This window comes from Mauremys mutica, chromosome 11 (assembly GCF_020497125.1).
Source record: "Mauremys mutica isolate MM-2020 ecotype Southern chromosome 11, ASM2049712v1, whole genome shotgun sequence".
NCBI lineage: Eukaryota > Metazoa > Chordata > Testudines > Geoemydidae > Mauremys > Mauremys mutica.
In genome coordinates, this window is record NC_059082.1 from 4,802,270 (window position 1) to 4,823,674 (window position 21,405).

The window sequence follows — 21,405 nt, forward strand, 5'->3', positions numbered from 1 at the left end:
TGACAGACTTTTGAGAGTCTGGCATAGGGTTGGGGTGACATGCCCAAAATAAAGAAATAACTAGTTCCCTGTTTAATTAAAGTGACCACAGAAGGAAGAAGCTATGGTTCACTTCTGGCAACACAACTGGACTCCAAGGAGTCATTTTCTAATGCAAGGTTTGAAAGAGCTCTACTGAGGAGGAATAGCAATAGCAATGCACACACAAAAGATGTTCAACTCAAAACCAAGGCAACTGTACCATCGTTCCATGATGCACGTACGCAACTCCAGGTAGTGGGCTACACATGAGCATCCAGAGAAGATTAGATTTAGAGTCTAATTTCACAAGACAGAGCTGAGAAGAGCTATTTTTAGTGTTGCCATTACAGGATGTGATCCCCACAGAGGGGAGATATAGAAAACTGATACTAACACTGTTAACAGGAATGCTGTATGGTTTAAGTTTTGGGGGTGACTGATGAATCCTACAGTTCACAAAAATGCAAAAGTCAGGAAGGACTGGAGTTGTGCATAATAAAGGTGCTGTGTGCAACTTCCCCATGGCAATCTCAAAGTGTGCATACTCTCACTTACTCTTTCAGTAGCAGACCCTCTGAGCAGAGATTGCCAAACTCCATAAGTTGGCATGGTGTATTTTTTATTGTTCCAGGCTTTTTAAAAAAAAAAAAGGTTAGTGGGAATACATACACTACCACTATCTCGACTCCTTCTGAAAGTAAAGGGGTAGAATATCTAACAAGTTGCCAACAATCTCCAAAACACCGGCAAGCATTCTCTTTCAGACCAAGCTGTTCTGCAACTCTTGGGCAGCCAGATAATTAAGACATATGAAATATTCAAATACAACTGTAACAAGTTTCTACTGTAGGAACCCTGATCAAAGGGCACGTTCCTTACTCATTGATCCTACTATCCTAAGGGAAGGGCTTTCAACCCACTTATCACAATGAATGACAACCTGGTTACAGACCTATCCATTAGTACTGCTTTATGTTTTTTACTAATATATGGTGTATATAGAACTATACAGGAAAAAGGTCCTCGTTGCTCTATGTGGACATCAAGGGCCATCCACTTACATTTATCTTCTTTGGAAAGATGAAGGGCTGAGCTGCCCATGATATTTAAACCTAAGACTTCAAGGATTTTATACCTGACGTTTAGATCTCTAAGGTGTAAAATACAAGTGATTTTAGAAACAAAGGTCCAGGCTAAAGCTGTAGATATTTCTACGTACTTCACAGGCCTTTGACAATGATGAGTTTTCACATTTAAAAACTGCTGAATGAGTGTGGATAGTTTGGTATATTAGGCAAGCACTGAACCATTAACCATGTTTGATCTTCCCACATTGGCAGCACATCCCTTTCATCTTAAGCCACGATGCTTCCAGTCAAGTGATAAATAAAATAAAAATAAACAAACAAACAAACCTGTTGTGACTTCATGTATCGCTTTCTTGTGGGCTTCATATGGCATAACTTGCAAAACTTTAAAAGGAACAATGATCTCTCATGTGTGTAATCCCATATTTATACACACAACCACGGACATTTTCGGTAGCTGAAGATATTGTTGGTTCTGCATTGTTAACTGATTTCTAGAATTGTAAATGTGTTCCAGCTCAATCCTCATGTCTTCAAGTACAATGACATCTACTTGCCAAAGAGCCTTATTTTTCAAATTAAAGTTTATTAAAATGACAAAAATAGAAGTTTCACATATGACATAAGAGGGCATACATGGTACAGGCCTTTAGTAACAACAGGTGAATGAATAATGCTTAAGCTAAAGCACATAGGCAGCTGAACCATTCATTAACATACAATCTCAGGTTAAGAAAATCTAAATACTAATGCAAACATGATCATAGACAGCTACAAAAAGGCGGAATAATTCCCTCCAGAAACAAAGAGCTGGGCCTCCTCCATCCTCAAGATGGAACAGGATGCAATGGTGCAGATTGGTCTAGCATTCACGTATGGGAGGAAGCATAAGATGAATCAAAACATTTACAGAGTAATGCTTTCTTTTATTATTTTTAAAGTATCATTTTGTTGTAAAATAATCAAACTAGAAGACTTGAAGAGGGCAGTGCAATGGCCCATCTGTGTATGGCATTTATTGTTAAAAGACAAAAGAACAGCCACCCAAACAAGGGCTTCTGCAACATAAACTGAAGTAAATGGAACCAAAGTCCATGTTTTGTTTAATTTGCAAGGATTTGCTGATCAGCTCTAGGACAGATGTCTAGCTGCTCTCACATCAGTAACATCCTAATTATTAACAATCATCAGAGAGGAGCATATGAGAAACCTCAGATCTTTAATCTCAACCCTGAAGCGCTCTTTCTGTTAAAAATTAAATATTTGATTCATCTGAATATTCGAAGAAACTAGATAAATATTAAAACGTGTGAAAGAATATACCAAATTTCTTAACCATACAGCTCAATCAACTACTATATAGTGACTAATAATTTCTCATTCTAGCTTAGACCAGTTTATTGATATTCCATTCCTTCTACCTACCCAGTGCCTCGGAGTACCAGGAGAGCTCACACCGAGATTATTTTATTGTGTTGTTGAAGTCTTTCGCAGAGCTATGCTCTACCTTCTAGTGCTTCTTCCAGTAAGTAACTGGAATGAGATATGGACGTCTACACTAGCTGCTTCAGACTCAGCTATGAAAATTTGTCACCCTACAGAGTATCTCTGTACTGTTCCAAGTATACTTGCCTCTAAGAGGAGAGAAAACTGGTCGAATAGAAATTATTTCCTAAAGGTCACCTATCCATCATCATTCCTTGGCTAAATGTTTGCAGCAAGAGCCTTGAGGAAAGTTGGATATGCTTCCAATTCCTCCCTCTTTGCACACACATACTTTATAGCTGTTGATTAAATCAAGTATATAGCACTGGATTTTAGTCTAAGACAAGCTAAACACAAAATACACACTGCAATTCAGTCCAATACATTAATAATAAAAAAATTCACCACAGTCATTAAAAATCACAAGGCCATCTGTAACGTCTGCCAGCAGCCGTGCCCTTGTGTATGGCTACACCAATTAAAAAGAGTCAAAGTTCCTGCTAATGACTCTGCTTGTAACAAAAATGTATGAAATCCTGGTCAACTAGCCAAGACTACAGCTAAATGAGAGGATATTCCAGTACACATATGTAATCTAAGCTAAGGCATGGTAGACTGCATACATTTGTGCTACATATCAAAGCTACCATAATAAAGTTTTAGAAAATAAGTAAAAAAACAAAACAACCCACACATGCACCTCTGGAGCAATGCTGAGTACAGTAAGCTACGCCCAAGTGCTATCTATTTCCTTTCAGTAGTGTCAGCCACAAATGACATGATTAAGACACATTAAGTACGTTCCAAATCTGATGGGGAACAAGCTTTTACCTGTACAATATCCACTTGAAACTGTGCAACACAAAACCCTTGGATCACAATGTTTCCCTCCTCCCCTCGTCTTTTCGGCTGTTTAAAAGGTACAGTACTTTCTTCTTGAACTTAAAAGGTGACTTTAAAACCATAAAGCTATTATGAATCAGTGAGAAGGCACTGCCTGAGAGACTTACATTTTCTAGGTGAATTCATTTTACAGGAATGATGATGTTAACCATAGTTTACCATCATGATCTGCATACTGCTTTTTGTGCTATATATTAATAAGGATTACAGGTTTTAACCCTCTGCGAAATAAAACAGATGTCTGCTTTGCCAAATAAGTCCATATGCAAATCAGATTCAGAGAAGGAGATTCTCTCCGGGAACTTCATATTAAAAAAAAAAAAGACAACTGGCTCCTTCCCGTAGCTACTACCCTGCAAACTCAGTTTGGAATCTGAAAGTCAAACTGGGTTTTCTGTTTTACATCATCACGAGTCATAAAGATTCAACAATCAGAAATGTAAGATGTAATTTTTGTTGCTAAGGCCCAGAGAGAATGGAGGCCTGCTTCCTCCACGATTATGTGAGGTAAAACGGCTTGTGCAGTGAAATAAGCAGATCTGACTACAGATGCTCAGGGAAGAAACCTGGGGCCATTTTTACATAGCAATTTTTTTTTTAAACCATGACATCAATTCAAAACAGCTCTGTAATAAGCTCCAGAATAGATCTTTCCATGCAATTATGTCAGAAGCCGAAATCTGAAAGTAAAGAAGCCAATGTATAACAAATCAATCCACAGTGACAGTCAGACCTATTCTTTTTAAATGGCTTGCAAAGACCATATTACTCAGACCCCACCCCCCTCAGTGCATGAATCACAGGCATTCAGAGTTAAACAAATTCAAATGCACTGCAGAAATAGTGAACAACAGAAACCTCCAGTACTCTGATTCAAGCACTGATGCTCCACAAAAGATCCAGTCAAAGCTGCAGAGGAAGATTCTTCAGTGGGAGCACAAGTCCCATTGCAAGTCTGCTCCGGAATTACACACTAGAGGTCATTCTCACCTTTGATGGAAAGTCGTCCTCCAAAACATCCTTTTATTTGCTAGGAGAAAACAACATTGGCAAGGAATCTCCTGAAGGGCATTTTGAGTGTGAAACTGACAGCATAGTCACTCTCCTGTATGTAGGGACAGAAAGCTTGTGTAGCAGGGTAAATCTAGGAGAATTTGTCCGGTATGCATACTAAAGAAAGGATCCCTTGTAGCTTCCCTTGGGATGCCTCCAAACACAAAAACGTGATTTTGGCAACCAATTATTTTGGCCAGTACATAAATGGGTACCAAGGGAATAAGTATGTATAAAAGCCTTAGTACATAGACAAACCAGATACATGCAGACACCTGAAGTGCATCTGTGAAATGGCATCAAAAGCTCACTGCCCAGTGATGAGACTTAGGCCGTGATTCTGCAAATGCGCACACACAAGAGTAGTCGCATGGAGTTCAATGGAACTACTCACGTCTAAAAGTTCATCGTGTGCATAAGTGCTTGCAAGATTGAGGCTTTATTTATCACAAAGCACTGCAAAAAGCATTCTATGCTTCCCAGAGTCAGACGTAGGTTTGTAACTGACTTTCTACATCAGATTTCCATAGGAAATTCTGAACATGGTAGTCTTTTTTCTTGACATTTTGGCACAAACACATATGATATTTAACAGGAACAAAGAGAAACAGATGATTGAGTGGCAAAGAATAAGTTATAAAATGTGTATGGCAAATTTTAGCTTGTAGCAAGCAGTGTGGGTTTGTTTGTTTTTTCCAGTTGTGGAGGTTATTTCTGCTTGCCATGACAGTCACAACAGGGAACAACTACCATTACAACTGTCAAGGGAGGATATTATAATTTTTTTTTTAATATATGTAAAAAACATGTTCTCCCCTTATACTTTCTCCAATAGGCAACAAAACACCTTGAGAGTAGTCTTTAACAACAGAGAGTATTTCTGTATCTGAGATGTCATAGCTAAATTTGTAGAGTGGCATGTGACAGCACTGTATGCTCTAAATCAGGTTACTCCCATGTGCTCTTTCTGAATGTGGCAGCAAGGACTGGGTAGCTCTCTTCCCTCTGCCCCACCACTAAGTTCACTAAGCCCATAAAATTTAAAAAGTGTAAGACACCATTCAACATATTGAGAGGATACAATACAAAAGTTCATGTAAGTAATACAAATGGCCTACCTAGCAAGTAAGGCTTAAACTCATCCAGATGTGGCAAGAGCTAATTGCAATGAGTTACAAACACTTGTCTGAGAGCTGCCCTAGCCAATCAATATCACTGCAATGACATTAAAACAAACCTTAACATCAGTCTTTTGCTTCACGTAAACCCAGTCTCTGAGATTACTGTGATATTAACTGTACATCTCACGCACAAAGCCAGGCCTGCCTCATTGCCCGCTTTCTGGCAAGGGAAAAACACTCCCTCTGGGGGACTCCTCGGTGCTTTGTTGGAGGGATCTCTTTTGTGAGTGTGTTGTTTTTATTTAACACCTCTGCTGTGGTGGGCTCATTCAGAAACGGCAGAGACATGCCTGCCAGGCTGTCAGAGAGTAATGCAGAAGCAGGCCTTGGCAGCAATGTTCAATAGTATCTGCTTTACAGAGATGCTACATTGCATTGGGCTGAAGTTCGGTAACACAAAACCCCCAACCCAGAGAGCACCTGGTGAAAGCAGCTTCCCCGTGATCAGAGCTGTACATAGCAGAGGCAACATAGGCACAACAAGGATTTAAATGCAGAATGTTTGCTACACGCCACTAAAACGGAAGTCCATGTTCTTAGCATGAAAAAACATCAGCTTCAAATTCTTACTCCAATGGCCCATAATATGTGCTAACACAGTTTCAGGGAAGTGGCTTAAAATGAGCACTTCATTTAAAAATAACCTCTTGTTTTTGCAATTCATGTTTTTTCTGATCATGTGAATACTATAGAGAATTTATTTATTATGCTTTTTGCTAAGGGTTAAACTGATTCCATTTTCCAGAGTTCTTGTTTTGCCCCCCAAGGAGATGTTTCCTTAAGATACACTGGAACAACGAATGCTTGGGGAACCCATTTGTGTAAGGACCTTGTCTAGCCACTGCAAAGGGCCATTAAGATGCAGTTCAATCCAGCAGGGGGTACTGGTCACAGTCTGCCGCCTAGAAGAATAAAAAAAGTACAGAAATGTAACTTATAAAACTTTAAAAATATGAAGAGATTTTACAGCTACTAAAACATTCTTTCCTGCTTAGACAATGTCTTTCTTCTCTATAACATGTTTTGTGCATATGCTGCCAAATTCTTTTTACAAAAACCCCAAAAACCCCTTTCCCACTTCCATATGCTTTACAATCATGGCAGGAGATAACTGCAATAGCATCTACTTACTACTTCAAGATTTCTGAAAGGAGGCCACATTTGAGCCTCTAGATAGAAAGGAAGGCTACCGTCTAAATGCCTTTCACAGACCTTGTCTCTTATAATTAGCTTGGATCTAACACTTCACTATGTGTGTAATTTAAAAATAAAAATCAGGATACTCTCTCAATGAAAGAATTGGGTTTTAGATGCTGGTTAAAGTTCAGATATGGCAGAATTTTGGAAAGATTTATGGGGATCTCACCCAGTCACCCAGCTGACATCTACACCCACTCTGAAGGCGTGGCTTGGTCTGCACAGCAGGACTTCTGCAGAGAACAGCTTGGCAGTGTGCAGAGAGGGTTCAGACCCATGCACTGGATCTCTGCATTTCCCACCCTTCCCCCCTCCACAGGCTCAGAGTCCCTGCAAGTGCAATAATTGGCGCAGTTATGCTGTTTCCAGGGCTGTTGTAGGGAGGAGAAAAAAGTTTGGATTTGACCAATTGAATAAATGGAGCACCTAAGAAGCAGAACTGCCAGGCACTGTAGAAATAATTTTTTATTATACACACACACACACAACTAGAGCAGTAGGTATTTCAGAAACACATCATTAATCCATGGGATGCCACTAACCTGAATCTCCTAAACAATTCAAAGAGCTGAGAGGTGGAAGGTGTCGTGAGTGGATGGAGGAGGCTTAGCCAGAGCTGTTGCCTAGTGGAACTTCTATATCTCACAGAACTGGAAGGGAACCTCTGCAGGGTCATTGGGCCCAGCCCACTGCCTTCACCAGCAGGACCAAGTACTGATTTTTGCCCCGGATCCCTAAGTGGCCCCTTCAAGGACTGAATTCACAACCCTGGGTTTTCTATCTTGGCCTGCATCCCCTTCCTTCCTCAACCAGCCCTCCAACTAAGTCCTTCCCCCTCAGGTCAGATGCCATTTGGAGCAGGTGATGTGCCTCCACAAGGCATGAGGGCCACAGAGCAGGGAGAGGAAGACCAAGGGACAGGATGGGGGAAATCTCTCCTCCTGCTTGAGAGCAGCAATTTGGATTTCAGCTTTTCACCAAGGGAAGGCTTATGGGTCTTGTTCTGGGGCTGGGGGACAGGTGCAGCTGTTGCAGAAAAGGAGGAAGAGGAAGAGGCTGGAGAGAAGTGTACTCTATATCTCAGCTTAGAACCCATCCTCAGTCTCTTATGCTTTAATCATTTAAGAAGAGGAAGGCAAAGCCTCAGTGGCCTTGGGAAAAGCTGCTGCTGAATCAAGACCCTAGCTGGTGTTGGGGTAATCTCTGAGGGGCTGCTACATGCGTTGTGCAACAGCTATTTGAGCTGCAGAACAGCAGTGAGAAGACCCCTTCTTAGCTGCCTACATGGGCAAGAGCTGCAACCTACTCTATCTATGAATATATATATCCATTACCCTCTGATCTTAAAATGGAGACACTGCCTGGAAGGCACCACACCCATTTCCAGATCAGGCGTGACTGACCAGAGTTGGCAGCATACTGTGTGCTGCCACAAGAGTGGGTGTACTGGCAGGGTTTACATAGTTCAGTGGCCCAAGGGTGAGTCTTTTGTACTAAAAGATGTCTCCTGAGCCACCTGGACAAAAGGATTGCAAGGGAGAGTGGAGAAACTCTCTCGCTCACTCTGACATTTCAGTGAAGCATAACATCCCCTTCATGGCCATTATGAAATTAAAACTCTCACTGAAATTAACACGGAACATTTGTCTGCTCCTCAAACACTAGCTGACAAAGAGCATACCAACAAGTGGCTTAGCACCATTACATACAAATCTATTCTTTAGCATGCTGTTTCCCCCCGTCCCCAAGTCTATAACATTATGCTTTATTTTGACTCTCTATTAAGACAATCAGACTTCACTGACAGCACATCAGCTTGAAGATGGATTTCCGGAAGTTAGCCCAGGGAGGCCTTCTGTTGCTATTTGGCTTGCCTGCATTAGGCTCTGCTGTCAGAGAAGAGCCTGTGTGTCATGGACTTCTTATGCAATTGCCCCCCTGATCGCTGGAACACAAAAACACTCAAACATCCTGCCAACAGATTGCTCAACTGGTTAAGCAGCTAAAGCACAGATTACTAGAACAATGCTCTGGATGCAGCTTTCAATAAGCTTTTCATATGAATCAGTTCAACAAATAACTGCTATGACAAAGACAATTAGACATAATTTCTCGTGGCACGGAAGCAAAAGTTGGGCTTTGCTACAGTAAATGTGAGCGTAGAGTTTCACTGACTACAATACTCCAATGAGATAGCTGACTTCCAGTAAGTCATGCTCATCTGGATTTCATTAGAGACCATGGCTGGGAGCCACAGCTGAAATGGTCTGGCCTGGGTGCGGAAGATTTAAAAACAAAATGGACTCCAAACATCTGGAGAGATGAAGGAAGTGGGAGAGTAACGTGAGAGGCCTGGGCTCCAGCTGATACTATAGCATCATCCCCCTCCCCCACAACCCCTTCTGCTGCAGGAGACTGTAAAGAAGAACCAGTCAGGCATGTCTGCAAGCATATCCAGAGATAGTAAATATCACCACGGACTCTTTAAATAAGGCTGTAGATTTAAAGGGACACCATCAAATAATTATTTTTAAGAGCAGATCTTGTTTTAATCCTTTGTACGTTGTTCTGTCACAAAACAACCTTTATTTCCTGACAAATTTCATTTCCCCCATTTGGCATTAGCAAATATTGCCTTTCCTCCTTTGTGACTTGTGGAGCATTTATAAGTGCTGTTTGCTTGATAAATGCAATACTACTCAGGATGGCAGTATAAACTCTGGCATTTGTTTTTAATCTGTGCTCTCTGTACGGGAACCGTAGTATTGGGAAACACCACACTGTGTGCCCTAACTACAGTGGTCATTATTAATTTGTCCCCTCAATACTCCTTTCCACAACTAAAGAACAGCAAGCCAGATCAGTAATTACAAGGACATTTAAATAACAACTGCCATGTGGCAGGCAATGAGAATGGGGCAAGAAGAATTAGATTTTACCATAATTTTTCAATGACCCTAACCAATATCTTAAAATGTAAATTTCCAAGACCATCTGCTTTCAATTAATACCACAAGTCCCTGATAAAAGAAATGTTAAGGCTAAACCTAATCCACTAATAAATAGTCACAATGATTCTGCCCATTAGAAACTCCAGCAATCAAATTTAAATCTAATTTCAAGAAATAAATAACATGTAATTTTTCTTACAATGTCCATGTGGATTCACCTACAGTTAAGCTCCAGTTAGAGATCCTGTACTGTACAACACTGTAACCAGATATACATCCTCCCAATGAGGAATGGTGCAGCTTGTACTATATTGGATTGATCTGCTTTTTCCTCTCATTTCTCCAGTTATGGAAACAAAATTAAAACATTTGAAAAACACGTCCCTAAGAAATGCATACTATCTGCTTTAATAAAACTACTGCTAGCTTAGTCTCCTACTCTAAAAGTAGCATATAAAGACCTTGTTGAGCACTCTGACTCCCAAAATCAAGGACTGGAGCATGCATGATTCGTGATAATAAGCACAAATGTGCTGTCTACTGAAAGTTGAAGACAAAAGATCTGACCTGTATTCAGCTCCCCAGCCCTTGACAAAGCTCATTCGGATTGTGCACATTCTGGTCAGCTGATACACAGCCTCGAAACCCTGATTCACAGACTGAGCCAAAAGGGCTGCAAATTCCTGGTTGTTAAAAATCTTCAAGTTACACCCTGTCAGGGAAGGAACATGACAACATGGCATTAGTGTAACTAAATTAAGAAATCCCATTTTTTTCTGCCAAAGGAAAGAAACCACTTAACTCTGCTCTCCCCATCCCCAAACCATATTACATTATGGACAGATTGCATAAATAAGAAGCAAGCTTCTAAAAGAAATTAAGTTTGGTTATGAATGCAACACCTCCACAATTCAACCCCTAAAAAAGTAAGGAAATACCAAATGATGGGCCTACTGCCCCTTCAGCATGTTTCTGTTGACTAGAACAGACTGCATCACCACATGGCACTTCCTTCTACCTCCCAAGGATAAAGAAGGTGCACTACACAAAGCACATTCATCTCCCCTGCATTACAATGCAAACCTTGATTACAACCTCAACCCTTAATATTTGCTAATTTTGCTGACAGTGTAATGAAGGAATTAGTAGAAATGTACAAGCTAAAAGCAAAAGAAACCATAAAAGCTGAATTTAGATGGTATCCATTAGCAGAAGTCATCATCACCCCATCCTATAGACAGCTAGTTGCCAAAATAGCTCTTGCTGTCAATAGTCAGATGTCAGGACTACACTATATAGTTTGGTAGCAAGTACTATAGTTAAGAATGCAGAACTGTTTCATTTATAACCCTCTTTTCACTTGTTCATAACATTCCAAAGATTTCCCCTTCAAATTGAAATTTTCCATGCTTGGTCCCAGCTGAAAGCTAAAGAAGAATCCATTCAGCTGGTTTTAAGTTCTGGGTAGTTGAAAAATAACAAGTTTCCCAGTGTAAAAAATTATTGCCACACTTTTTTTACCCAGAATACTTAAAAACTGCTGGACTTAGAAACTTGGCACAAGACTAGTGTTCATTTGGGAGTCTGTCCAAGTTTGAAAAACAAATGCTCGGATCAAGACGAATAATAAGTGATTAAAAAAATCACGCCTGAGCATGCTTTATGAGCCTGACCATAACCGATACTGTCACCTGTTTGGGGATCAAACCATTTTTGCTGGGAGCATGTCTACATGTAAGGACCTGGCGGCTACAGGACCTAGCTACCCATTGGTTGAGTCTGGAAGAGTTCTGCTGAGAAAATCAAGGAGCAGGCCATCCTAGAACAAATCTTGCTGGGAGCTATATGGAAGTTTGTGTTCAGTAAGAAGAGAAGCTTCAGGGAAAGCAGACCTGGGGGAAGGGGGATGCTCCATTGAAGAGCGAGAGAAGAGCCAGGAAAAGGCCAGTGAGGAAGCTGGGCAAAGCACATATGAAGAGGTGCTAGAAAGGAAAGACAGGACAGTTTGTATTACGGGCAGATTTCCCAACTGTTTAGGGTTCATGGGCTGGAAACCCATAGCATGCAGTGGGCATGGGTTCCCCTTATGCTGCCACTCTCTGAGGCTGGGATACAGTAACCCTTGTCAACAAGGGGAAGAAGGGACTGTTTGGAGTTCAGAAAAGGCTGGACACTGAGCCCAAGAGGAGGGCTAAAGACTATGGTGGAGGAGTGCAGACCTGCAGAGGAAGGTCTGTGCTGGGCACAAGTCTGGAGCAGAAGATTGAAGTCCATAAGCAAACATAACCCAATTAATTTTGGAGCTAGTGGACTCTTGTTATTTAGCCAGAAGTTAAGTCACCTCAGCAACCTTAAAGCACTGGAAGCTGCTCGTGAACCATTTGAGAAGGGAAATTGAGACCACAGATGGGCCCAAAGCCTCCAGCAAGAACACTACCTGAAGGTTGGACTTGCTCATTATTCCAAATATTATTTTCTAAATACTTTTGCCATAAAAAAATTGTTTTTAAAAGAGCTTAATATGCTCACACCCTGACTTAACTAATGCAACTCACCCACATATATAAATGTATTTTTATTTTCTAAGTAAAGCCTATTAAAATCCCCCGTGTCTGACGAAGTGGGTATTCACCCACAAAAGCTTATACTCCAGTACATCTGTTAGTCTATAAGGTGCCACAGGACTCTGTCACTTTTTACAGATTCAGATTAACACAGCTACCCCTCTGATACTAAAATCCCCCTGTGACTTTTCAGTAGGTTTTAGATAGATATAAGTACTACAACCATGACAATGAAATGGCCTCATGTGTGGTTTCCCTAAAATAAGATCAATACACTAAAAAGTGTTAATATAAAATAGAAATAGGAAAACAACAGAGAATAACATAGGTGCTTCTAAATTAAAAAAAAATCTTCATACATTCATTCAGCAAAAGGTTTAAAAACATTTACTACTACTATTGTATTACTTATTTGTGTAGTACCAATAGTTTGCAAGGCACATCCAGACTAGGAGCTTACACAAATCAGAATCTATTTAAGGTCCCTTACACATTTATCTTTACAAACCAGGACACTGGTGATGGCTGGATATACAGTACAAACTCTCATAACAGTAACTTTATCCTTCATGCTATCAAGGAACACTGCTGAAGTTGTGGAGATGGCATAAAATAGGTTTTAGGTTTCTGATTACTATAAACAAATAGCATTAATTAAATCTACTTCATTTTCTTAATAGCTCAACTTCTGTATGCAGAGCTCCCATTCTTCACTTGTAAAGGTTACATAGGATAGTGCATACAGCATAAGTGAGTAAAGCCAGGCTTGGTTACCTGGTGGAATCTTGCAAACAGTTGCAGGGTGCCAGCCGTAGCGTTGGTTACAGTTAGGAGACTGGACAAAAATGGCACTGTCGCTAAGGCACTCGGCAAACACCTCTCCTCCAATGTAGTACAGCCTTACTCCTCTTCCTAGAAAACACATGGCACAGTTTCAGTTTAGTCAGTAGTCAGCAATGAAGCATGCAGAAAACATTTATCATATTCAAAACCTCAAACCCTTGGAAGAAGCGTTTTTAGAAATCTGGTTTACTTCTGAATCAAAAAGGGAGGAATCAAGCAAGGTCAATGAGGATGGAAAACGAACATAGTAATTTTGTTTTCAATGGGATGTTGGGAACAACAAACTTCTGTGAGGCCTTCAAGCTGAGAAAGATGAGTGAAGCGGAAGAGCAATTTAGGAAGCCAGAAGCGCATTCTCCAGCCACATTGTCCTTTGCAGCATGCACTGCATAAATCCGTCACTTTGAGAGGTGCCTCCCCTTAGCCACTCCGATATTCTCCATATGAACTTTTCATCAGTTCAACACATGGTTTTCAACCTCTTCCTATGGTCACCACAGATGTATGGAACTATTTTTAACTGATTTAGAATAAAATTATATAAGGCTTCTCAACCATTGTGTTTCGCCTGAGAGAACATTTACTATAACCTTAAATGCTTGAATTCCCATGGGAAATATACAAATGAATATAATAAATATAATCCGAGTTGAAAAATCCTAAATTGCAGGTATCAGTCTATGAAACTCTGATAAACCTCTGCTGTTCTCTCTCACTGCTAGTGTGGAAACTTTGCCTTCAGTCTTGCCTGAAGCATATGGAACTGAATTTAAGGATTAACTTGAGTTTCTTGGGATTTCTCACATCAGGAACCATTTTAGTAATGAAAAAATTAAAATGCCTGTTAAGTGAAGGAGCCACTGGTTCTGCCCCAGAAAAGGGTACAAAGAAGAACAAAATCTGCTGGAAGAGGGTTTGCTTTTTTGGCAGGAGGCAGCAGGGCCAGCTCTACTGTTTTTGCCGTCCCAAGCAGCGTGCCAAATTGCCACTGTGGACAGCGGGGGCAGTCCGTGTGCCTGTAGGGCGGCACGCACATTTCCGTGGCGGTGGCAATTCAGCGGCTTCTGTCTTCTGGCTGAAGACAGAAGCTACCGCCAAATTGCTGCCGCGGGCAGCTGAACATAGAAGCTGCTGTGCTGCCACGGAAACGCGCTTGCCGCCCTAACTGCACACGGACTGCCCCCGCCATCTGCGGCGGCAATTTGGTGCGCTGCTTGGAGCTGCAAAAACACGGACTGCTGCCCCTTGCAGATTGCCACCCCAAGCACCTGCTTGGAATGTTGGTGCCTGGAGCTGGCCCTGGGAGGCAGAGAAACTAACTTATACCATTAAGTCGCATAGGAAGGGCCTAATATTGCCCTCACCAGTGTAAATGGGGAAAAACTCCACTACCTTTTACACCAGTTTAACCAAGGACAGAATTGGGCCCTAACTTGCTATTTAATGTTCAGCATTGTCAGGACCTCAATCTCCTCTTGCTTTCCATGGTGTAAATCAGGAATAGCGCCACTGAAGGAAATGGAGTTATACTCGTTTAAAATGCGTGTAGGTGATGGATGATCTTATAAAAACCTAGATTATAGAATCATATCATGGTTGGAAGGGACCTCAGGAGGTCATTTAGTCCAACCCCCTGCTCAAAGCAGGACCAATTCCCAACAAAATCATCCCAGCCAGGGCTTTGTCAAGCCTGACCTTAAAAATCTCTAAGGAAGGAGATTCCACCTCCTCCCTAGGTAATGTAATAATTGGAGATATACCAATCTCCTAGAACTGGAAGGGACCTTGAAAGGTCATCAAGTCCAGCCCCCTGCCTTCACTAGCAGGACCAAGTACTGATTTTTGCCCCAGATCCCTAAGTGGCCCCCTCAAGGATTGAACTCACAACCCTGGGTTTAGCAGGCCAATGCTCAAACCACTGAGCTATTCCTCCCCTAGGTAACTCATTCCAGTGCTTCACCACCCTCCTAGTGAAAAAGTTTTTCCTAATATCCAACCTAAACCTCCCCCACTGCAACTTGAGACCATTACTCCTTGTTCTGTCAGCTGGTACCACTGAGAACAGTCTAGATCCACCCTCTTTGGAACCCCCTTTCAGGTAGTTGAAAGCAGCTATCAAATCCCCCCTCATTCTTCACTTCTGCAAACTAAATAAACCCAGTTCCCTCAGCCTCTCCTTGTAAGTCATGTGCTCCAGCCCCCTAATCATTTTTGTTGCCCTCCGCTGGGCTCTTTCCAATTTTTCCACATCCTTCTTGTAGTGTGGGGCCCAAAACTGGACACTACTCCAGATGAAGCCTCACCAATGCTGAATAGAGGGGAATGATCATATCCCTCAATCTGCTGGCAATGCCCCTAATTATACAGCCCAAAATGCTGTTAGCCTTCTTGGCAACAAGGGCACACTGTCGACTCATATCCAGCTTCTCGTCCACCATAACCCCTAGGTCTTTTGCAGTACTGCTGCCTAGCCACTTGATCCCTAGTCTGTAGCAGTGCATGGGATTCTTCCGTCCTAAGTGCAGGACTCTGCATTTATCCTTGTTGAACCTCATCAGGTTTCTTTTGGCCCAATCCTCTAATTTGTCTAGGTCCCTCTATATCCTATTCCCTACCCTCCAGCGTATCTACCACTCCTCCCAGTTTGGTGTTATCTGAAAACTTGCTGAGGGTGCAATCCACGTCAGCCTCCAGATCATAGATAAGACTCCCATTAATTCAATGGGAGACTTTCCACTCCACTGTTTTCTATTCATGAGGGAACAGGCAGGAAAGAGTTAAAACACAAGAGATCTCTCATAACATTTAGAAATAAATTTTTTACTGATAGATACAATTCAACTTCTATTATGTCTAATAAATTATTCTAAAACATCTTTTTATTTTACTGTTGTAAAATACACTTTTATATTATGGAATTTTAATATGTTAAAATAATGGAGATACTTAACTAAAACTGATCAAGCTACACAGATGGCTGATTTAATCTTCAGCACTCTGTATCCAACCCTCTACACCTTCCCCTCCCACTCAACAGATGGTAATAACAACAAGAAAATAGGCATTACCAATGTGTCGTCTTGTGAGCTCCACCGCTGCATTTCTGTTCACATTAGACAATAAGCCAAGACAGAAGCGTTCTGAGTTAGAGGGATCGGTGAAGCCATCCACGGTCATCGAAGGCTGTGAAGCATGGAATGTCTCCCCTACTCGCTGGTTGAGTTCATAGTAGGATATAGAGCACCAGAAAGCTGGCTCGCAGTAGGTAACAGGCTGCAGATCTGCACAAAGCAAAACAGAAAAAAAATCAGAGAGGCCCTTTGAAGAAAATGAAACATTTAAGAATATTATTCAGCTCCACTGCTTGTGTTTATTTAACAACCAAACTTTAATTACTTGACAGATTTGAATAGGTTGCAGCAAGAAAGTTACATCAACCGCAAAGCAGTTTGCATGCAGAATAATCACAAATAGCCACCACTACCACTTAACCGGCTTAATCTTTACCACCTATAAAACTGAACTCACAAACTCTGAAACACAAAATTAATTTCAGGTAGCTACTGTGCTATTCAAAAAACCTTACCTAAAATCAATGGGCTAAATTCTGCGCTCAGTAATATGTATGTAACTGAGCAAAATTTTGGCCCATTGGTTCAGCTTCTGAGCTCACTGGTGGTTTGATTCAGCCTGTGGTTCCAACTGAAACTAGCTGCACCATCTTATTGCACTGAGTCATTTTGAAGAGGACAGTACTAAATGTGCAAGAGGGGTGTGACTGTAAGACTAAAACTGAAATTCTTCTGCTCCTGCTAAAGTCAATTCCAGTAACAGTTGATAGTAATTTAATCTCCTCATCCCCATTCTAAGCAAGTGAGGATATCTTAAAAACACTGGAATGCTGCTCCTTGGTTGGGGAGAAGATTTAATAGTGAGCAACAGAAAGCACTATCTTCCCCCTCCCACTACCAGGTTCCCCCCTATGGTATTTCTTCAGTGCTCTGGGCACAGCTCTGACAAAGACAGGCCCCACCTCTGCTCCTCTCCTCCTTGCAAAGAAGAGCAGCCCAAGAAGAGAGGTTCAGTGTCATTTCTTATATAAACATCTGTCGCCAGCTCCTTAGCTTTTAAGAACAGACATATGTCCTGGAAAGTTTAGCCAATTAAGAGAAAGTGAAGCTGCTATCCAGCTGTATCCTGTTCAAGTTCACACTCAGCTATACCCAGAATGTAGCCTTTACACTAGTACAGCCCAAATGATCTTTGCATTTATCTGAACCAGAAAGACAATTATGTTAACAAGTGTTAACATATCCCAGTAAGTGGGATACAGATGCAAGGATAGCCACATACCTCAAAAAAAAAAAAACAAAAAAAAAACCCAGCAGCAGCACCATGTGGAACTGCGCCTGCCTCCACTGAAATCAATGGCAAAATTCCTACTGACTACAGTGGAGGCAGGACCAAGCCCTATTTTATACTCCTCTAAACCAGAACTAGTATCAGTACAGATGCAACATTCTTTCACTGTTTCAGGTATTGTGTAAATAGCGCCCTTACTTCCCTGAACATTTCATGTGTATCCCCATCACTCAGTGTCATCCCATTGTCTCCTATTAATAGAATAGAGTACCAGACCAGGACTCAGGAGACTTGGGTTCTAGTCCCAGCTCTGCCACTGGCCTGCTAGGTGACCTGGGGCAAATCACTTCTCCCCTCTGTGCTCAGTTTCCTCATCTGTAAAATGGGGATAATAAATACTGACCTCTTTTGTAAAGTGTTTTGAGATGCACGGATGAGAAACACTAGATACGAGCAGGTATTATTACTCTGCTGATTGTCATCCTCTTCCCCTGCTTCACAGAAGCCCTTCCTTGTGGTCAGTCTCTGGGGGCAGGTCTCTGACAGTTCTTCCCAAAGCCCCAAATATGTGAGGGAAGCCGGCACCAGTTACTGCAGATAGTCTGTAATAACTTCTCTCCACAATTTTTGAGGGGAAAGAGTGTTCTCAGGACACCTAGCAACCTGCTGCTGGTTCCTTAGGAGATGTGCTGTCCAAGTGCCACAGCACCCCAGGAATCCAAGCAGCAAAGGACCTCTCTGTGAAGGCTCTTTGACCCTAGCACATCCTATCCAAATCCAGAAATTTTGAAAGGGTGGGAGCCTGTTCTTATCTTTTTCTATTGAGGGCAACCTCTGCTCCCTTTGGTGAACAAATTAAAAGAAAACTACTTCCCAAGCTAAGGCTGACATTTCTGCTCTCTTAGGTGGTATATGCGTGCCTGCATAATGCCCAAAGGAATCAGAGTGTCACCCTCAGAGCATAAATTAACCGAAAGTAATTCCATAAAATGGAGTATTTATTTACTTATGGGGGCCCTGGCCTCAACTGAAGAGAAATGTATTCTAGAACATTCTTATGAGCATAACGTAGGTTTCTTCAAACATAAAGCAAAAAATCTTTGAACATTTCCCCTCACACATTTACATGCCATTGTACAAATCCATGAGTCGTCAAGTACAATACATGCTGTTCCTTTTCCATCTCTGCCTCTTTCTGCTATGTTACTCATTTAACTGCCAAACTGGGATTGCCATGTCTCAAGCGTGTTTCTACAATTTTCACTGGTTAGCAGTTTTGGACTGAGGCACCTATCTGTGAGTGCTGCAACCATTCTGACAAATGTATAGCAAATAGCAATGCTAATCAAGGTAAATTAAATCATGCTCATTTGCTTTAAAAAAATCCATGCTTGCTCCTTCCAAGAGCAAACATTTCTAAATAAGAGTCTATTAAGTTTTATAAAAGCAAAACAAGTTTTTAGCCCTGCAAGTGGTATCTTCAGAGTGATGCTGCCCTTGGGTTGTAGAAGCATCCACAACCTGTGGTACTGTATATACTTTTGTGGTACTTTCCTTCAGCAACCACCTCCACTCAAGGGGACTGCGGGTCCCCACTAAAGGATGTACAGAAATTTCACTTCCGACTTAATTTGCAATTTGAGGAAAGACAGAAACCAACAAACTCACCACTCATGAATCTTGTTGGAAATGCACTAGTCTCTAAGAAATGCAGCTGAATGTTTAATGATGCTGCCTTCCCTATGATTGTGGTATAAGGCTTATGCTAAGTTTTAAGCCATCATGGAAAGGGTGAGTTACCTCTTGTGTTAGAAGTGGTCTGTACGTATCATTTTGATTTTTATGCATTTGGTTCTCACGCAAGTAAGGACTTGTAGTAATGCTAGATCCACACAATGCCCACAGGGACTGTGCAAAGAGCTAAAGAAAGGATATGTAGTAACCAGGTAAACCCTCCTTCAATCTTCCACACACACCACTGCCAAACCATTTCAACTCTGATACACAAGATGCTTGCTTTTTCCTGTCCTGAGTCCCTCTCAAGAAAGGATCCCTATTCATGCTGAATCATGAGGTCAATAAATGTCCCCTGAGTACTGGGATGAGACCCATCCAACTTATTCTCCCATAATCTCTGAGCTAGACCTCTAGCAGTATTTCTGTTGGCTCAGCTGCAGAGGAGAACAACTGCAGGCTCTTTACATCAATCTAAGTAAAAATATAAAGTGAATTGATATAACAAATCACTTCATGCTATTCCCAGCACTCACCTTGCAGTGAGATAGGTCACTGAATTTATCTCAGATCTTATTCATGGAAATTTGGTGAAGTACTTTATACAAAAAGATGGAATGGAACTGGTGGCTCCTTTCTGAAAATTCTTGCATCAAGCAAGAAACGGCACTTGTAATGTATGATCAGAGCAGCAAGCATTTGTTATGTTTATAATACACAGTGCTTGTCGGAAACTCAACTTTTTCCCACTCAAAACTGTGTGGGGAAAATGGCCATTTGAAACTTCTGGTCCAAAAATTTCACTTTTCCATACTAAATATTGAAACCAGTCAAAACAAAAGTTTCTCAAAGGTGTGAAAAGGTGGGAAAAAACCCTCAATTTTTTCATTCTGTTTTTCAGTTGGAAAACATTAAAAAAAAAGTGTGAAAAGGGTTTTTTCATCACGCTTCCCTCGCAATTTTTGAGAGAGAGAAGGGGGAAAAACCCTGAAAATCCAAAAACTGAAAAATTGAATGTTTAGGTTTTTCAGTTTCCAAAAAACGGATATGAGATAACAGTCGAGGCAAAAATTTATTTAATTTTTGAAATACTGACTCTATTCATTTATAATTTACCTGTAGGGAAAATTTTATCAAAATTGATATTTTTCTGTGGAAAATTTCAGCCAACTCTAATGATATTCAAGAATTGTATTAAATTACAAAGATGGTGGCCAGGATGGTCTGTACTGGGCTAGGGCAAGTGAGAAGAAAATATTAAAGGCCTCTTATTTCAGATTCTAACATTTAGCTTGTTTATTATTCTTTTGTAAGGCAACACCATCACTGGATTCTCCGATAACACCGTCTCTGTCAGAAGTTCTGTATTTTAATCCATATGTACCAGTTATGGCTGCCACATCTCTAACTTCATCCTTAAAGCAGCACACAGAGAGAAAGCAAGAGAGACTGTGAGTGCAGTCTCTTCATTATCATTATACTCTATAACCACTGAACTTTCAGAAGGGCTTGGGAATACCACTTTTGGGGGGGGGGGAGAGTAGCAGCGTTGTACCACAGAAACCAGCTGAGGCCTGTAGTACTAACTCGTCTGACCATATGGTATGTGGTTATTTCACTTGCAGTGTCTGCATCAAGCCTCTTGTAGAGCCAACACTGAGGAAGAGGACAATGGATTTCTAGTATACCAAACTCATAGATAACAATATGCATACCCAATTCTGGACCTTTGCCATATAAACTCCCTGACCTCAATCTGAATATCCACACAGCTCGAGTAGCCATAGATTTGTTTGGGTTTTTTTTTTTAAGTTGAAACAAAAGAAATAGGAGATCACTTAGTATTTGTAACTTTCACTAAAAACATGTGCTTGACAACTAAACCTTTGAACCAAAAAAGTCCTTTCAAGTGGACTCCTTGCCAGGTGCACTCACATTCCCTCTGATCTGGAGAGACCACCTGCAGTGCAGGGAGAAGGGAGTTCATTTCCCATGGCCCATTCAGTCTTTGGTCTGTCTTCTG

At 41.2% G+C, this 21,405-nt stretch overlaps 1 protein-coding gene across 7 annotated transcripts in view; it reads right to left on the minus strand.

Moving 5' to 3' along the window:
• Positions 1-1,675: 1,675 nt before the first annotated feature.
• Positions 1,676-21,405, minus strand: part of SMAD3 (SMAD family member 3) — a 376,021-nt gene continuing 356,291 nt past the window's right edge. For all 7 annotated transcript variants that reach the window (XM_044980014.1, XM_044980016.1, XM_044980012.1 and 4 more), the window contains 4 exons: positions 16,355-16,567; positions 13,218-13,355; positions 10,447-10,591; positions 1,676-6,633 (listed from right to left, as the gene is read on the minus strand). In XM_044980014.1, the coding sequence (XP_044835949.1) occupies positions 6,510-6,633; positions 10,447-10,591; positions 13,218-13,355; positions 16,355-16,567 (620 nt within the window). In that variant the 3' untranslated portion in view covers positions 1,676-6,509. The remainder of the gene's footprint in view (positions 6,634-10,446; positions 10,592-13,217; positions 13,356-16,354; positions 16,568-21,405) is intronic.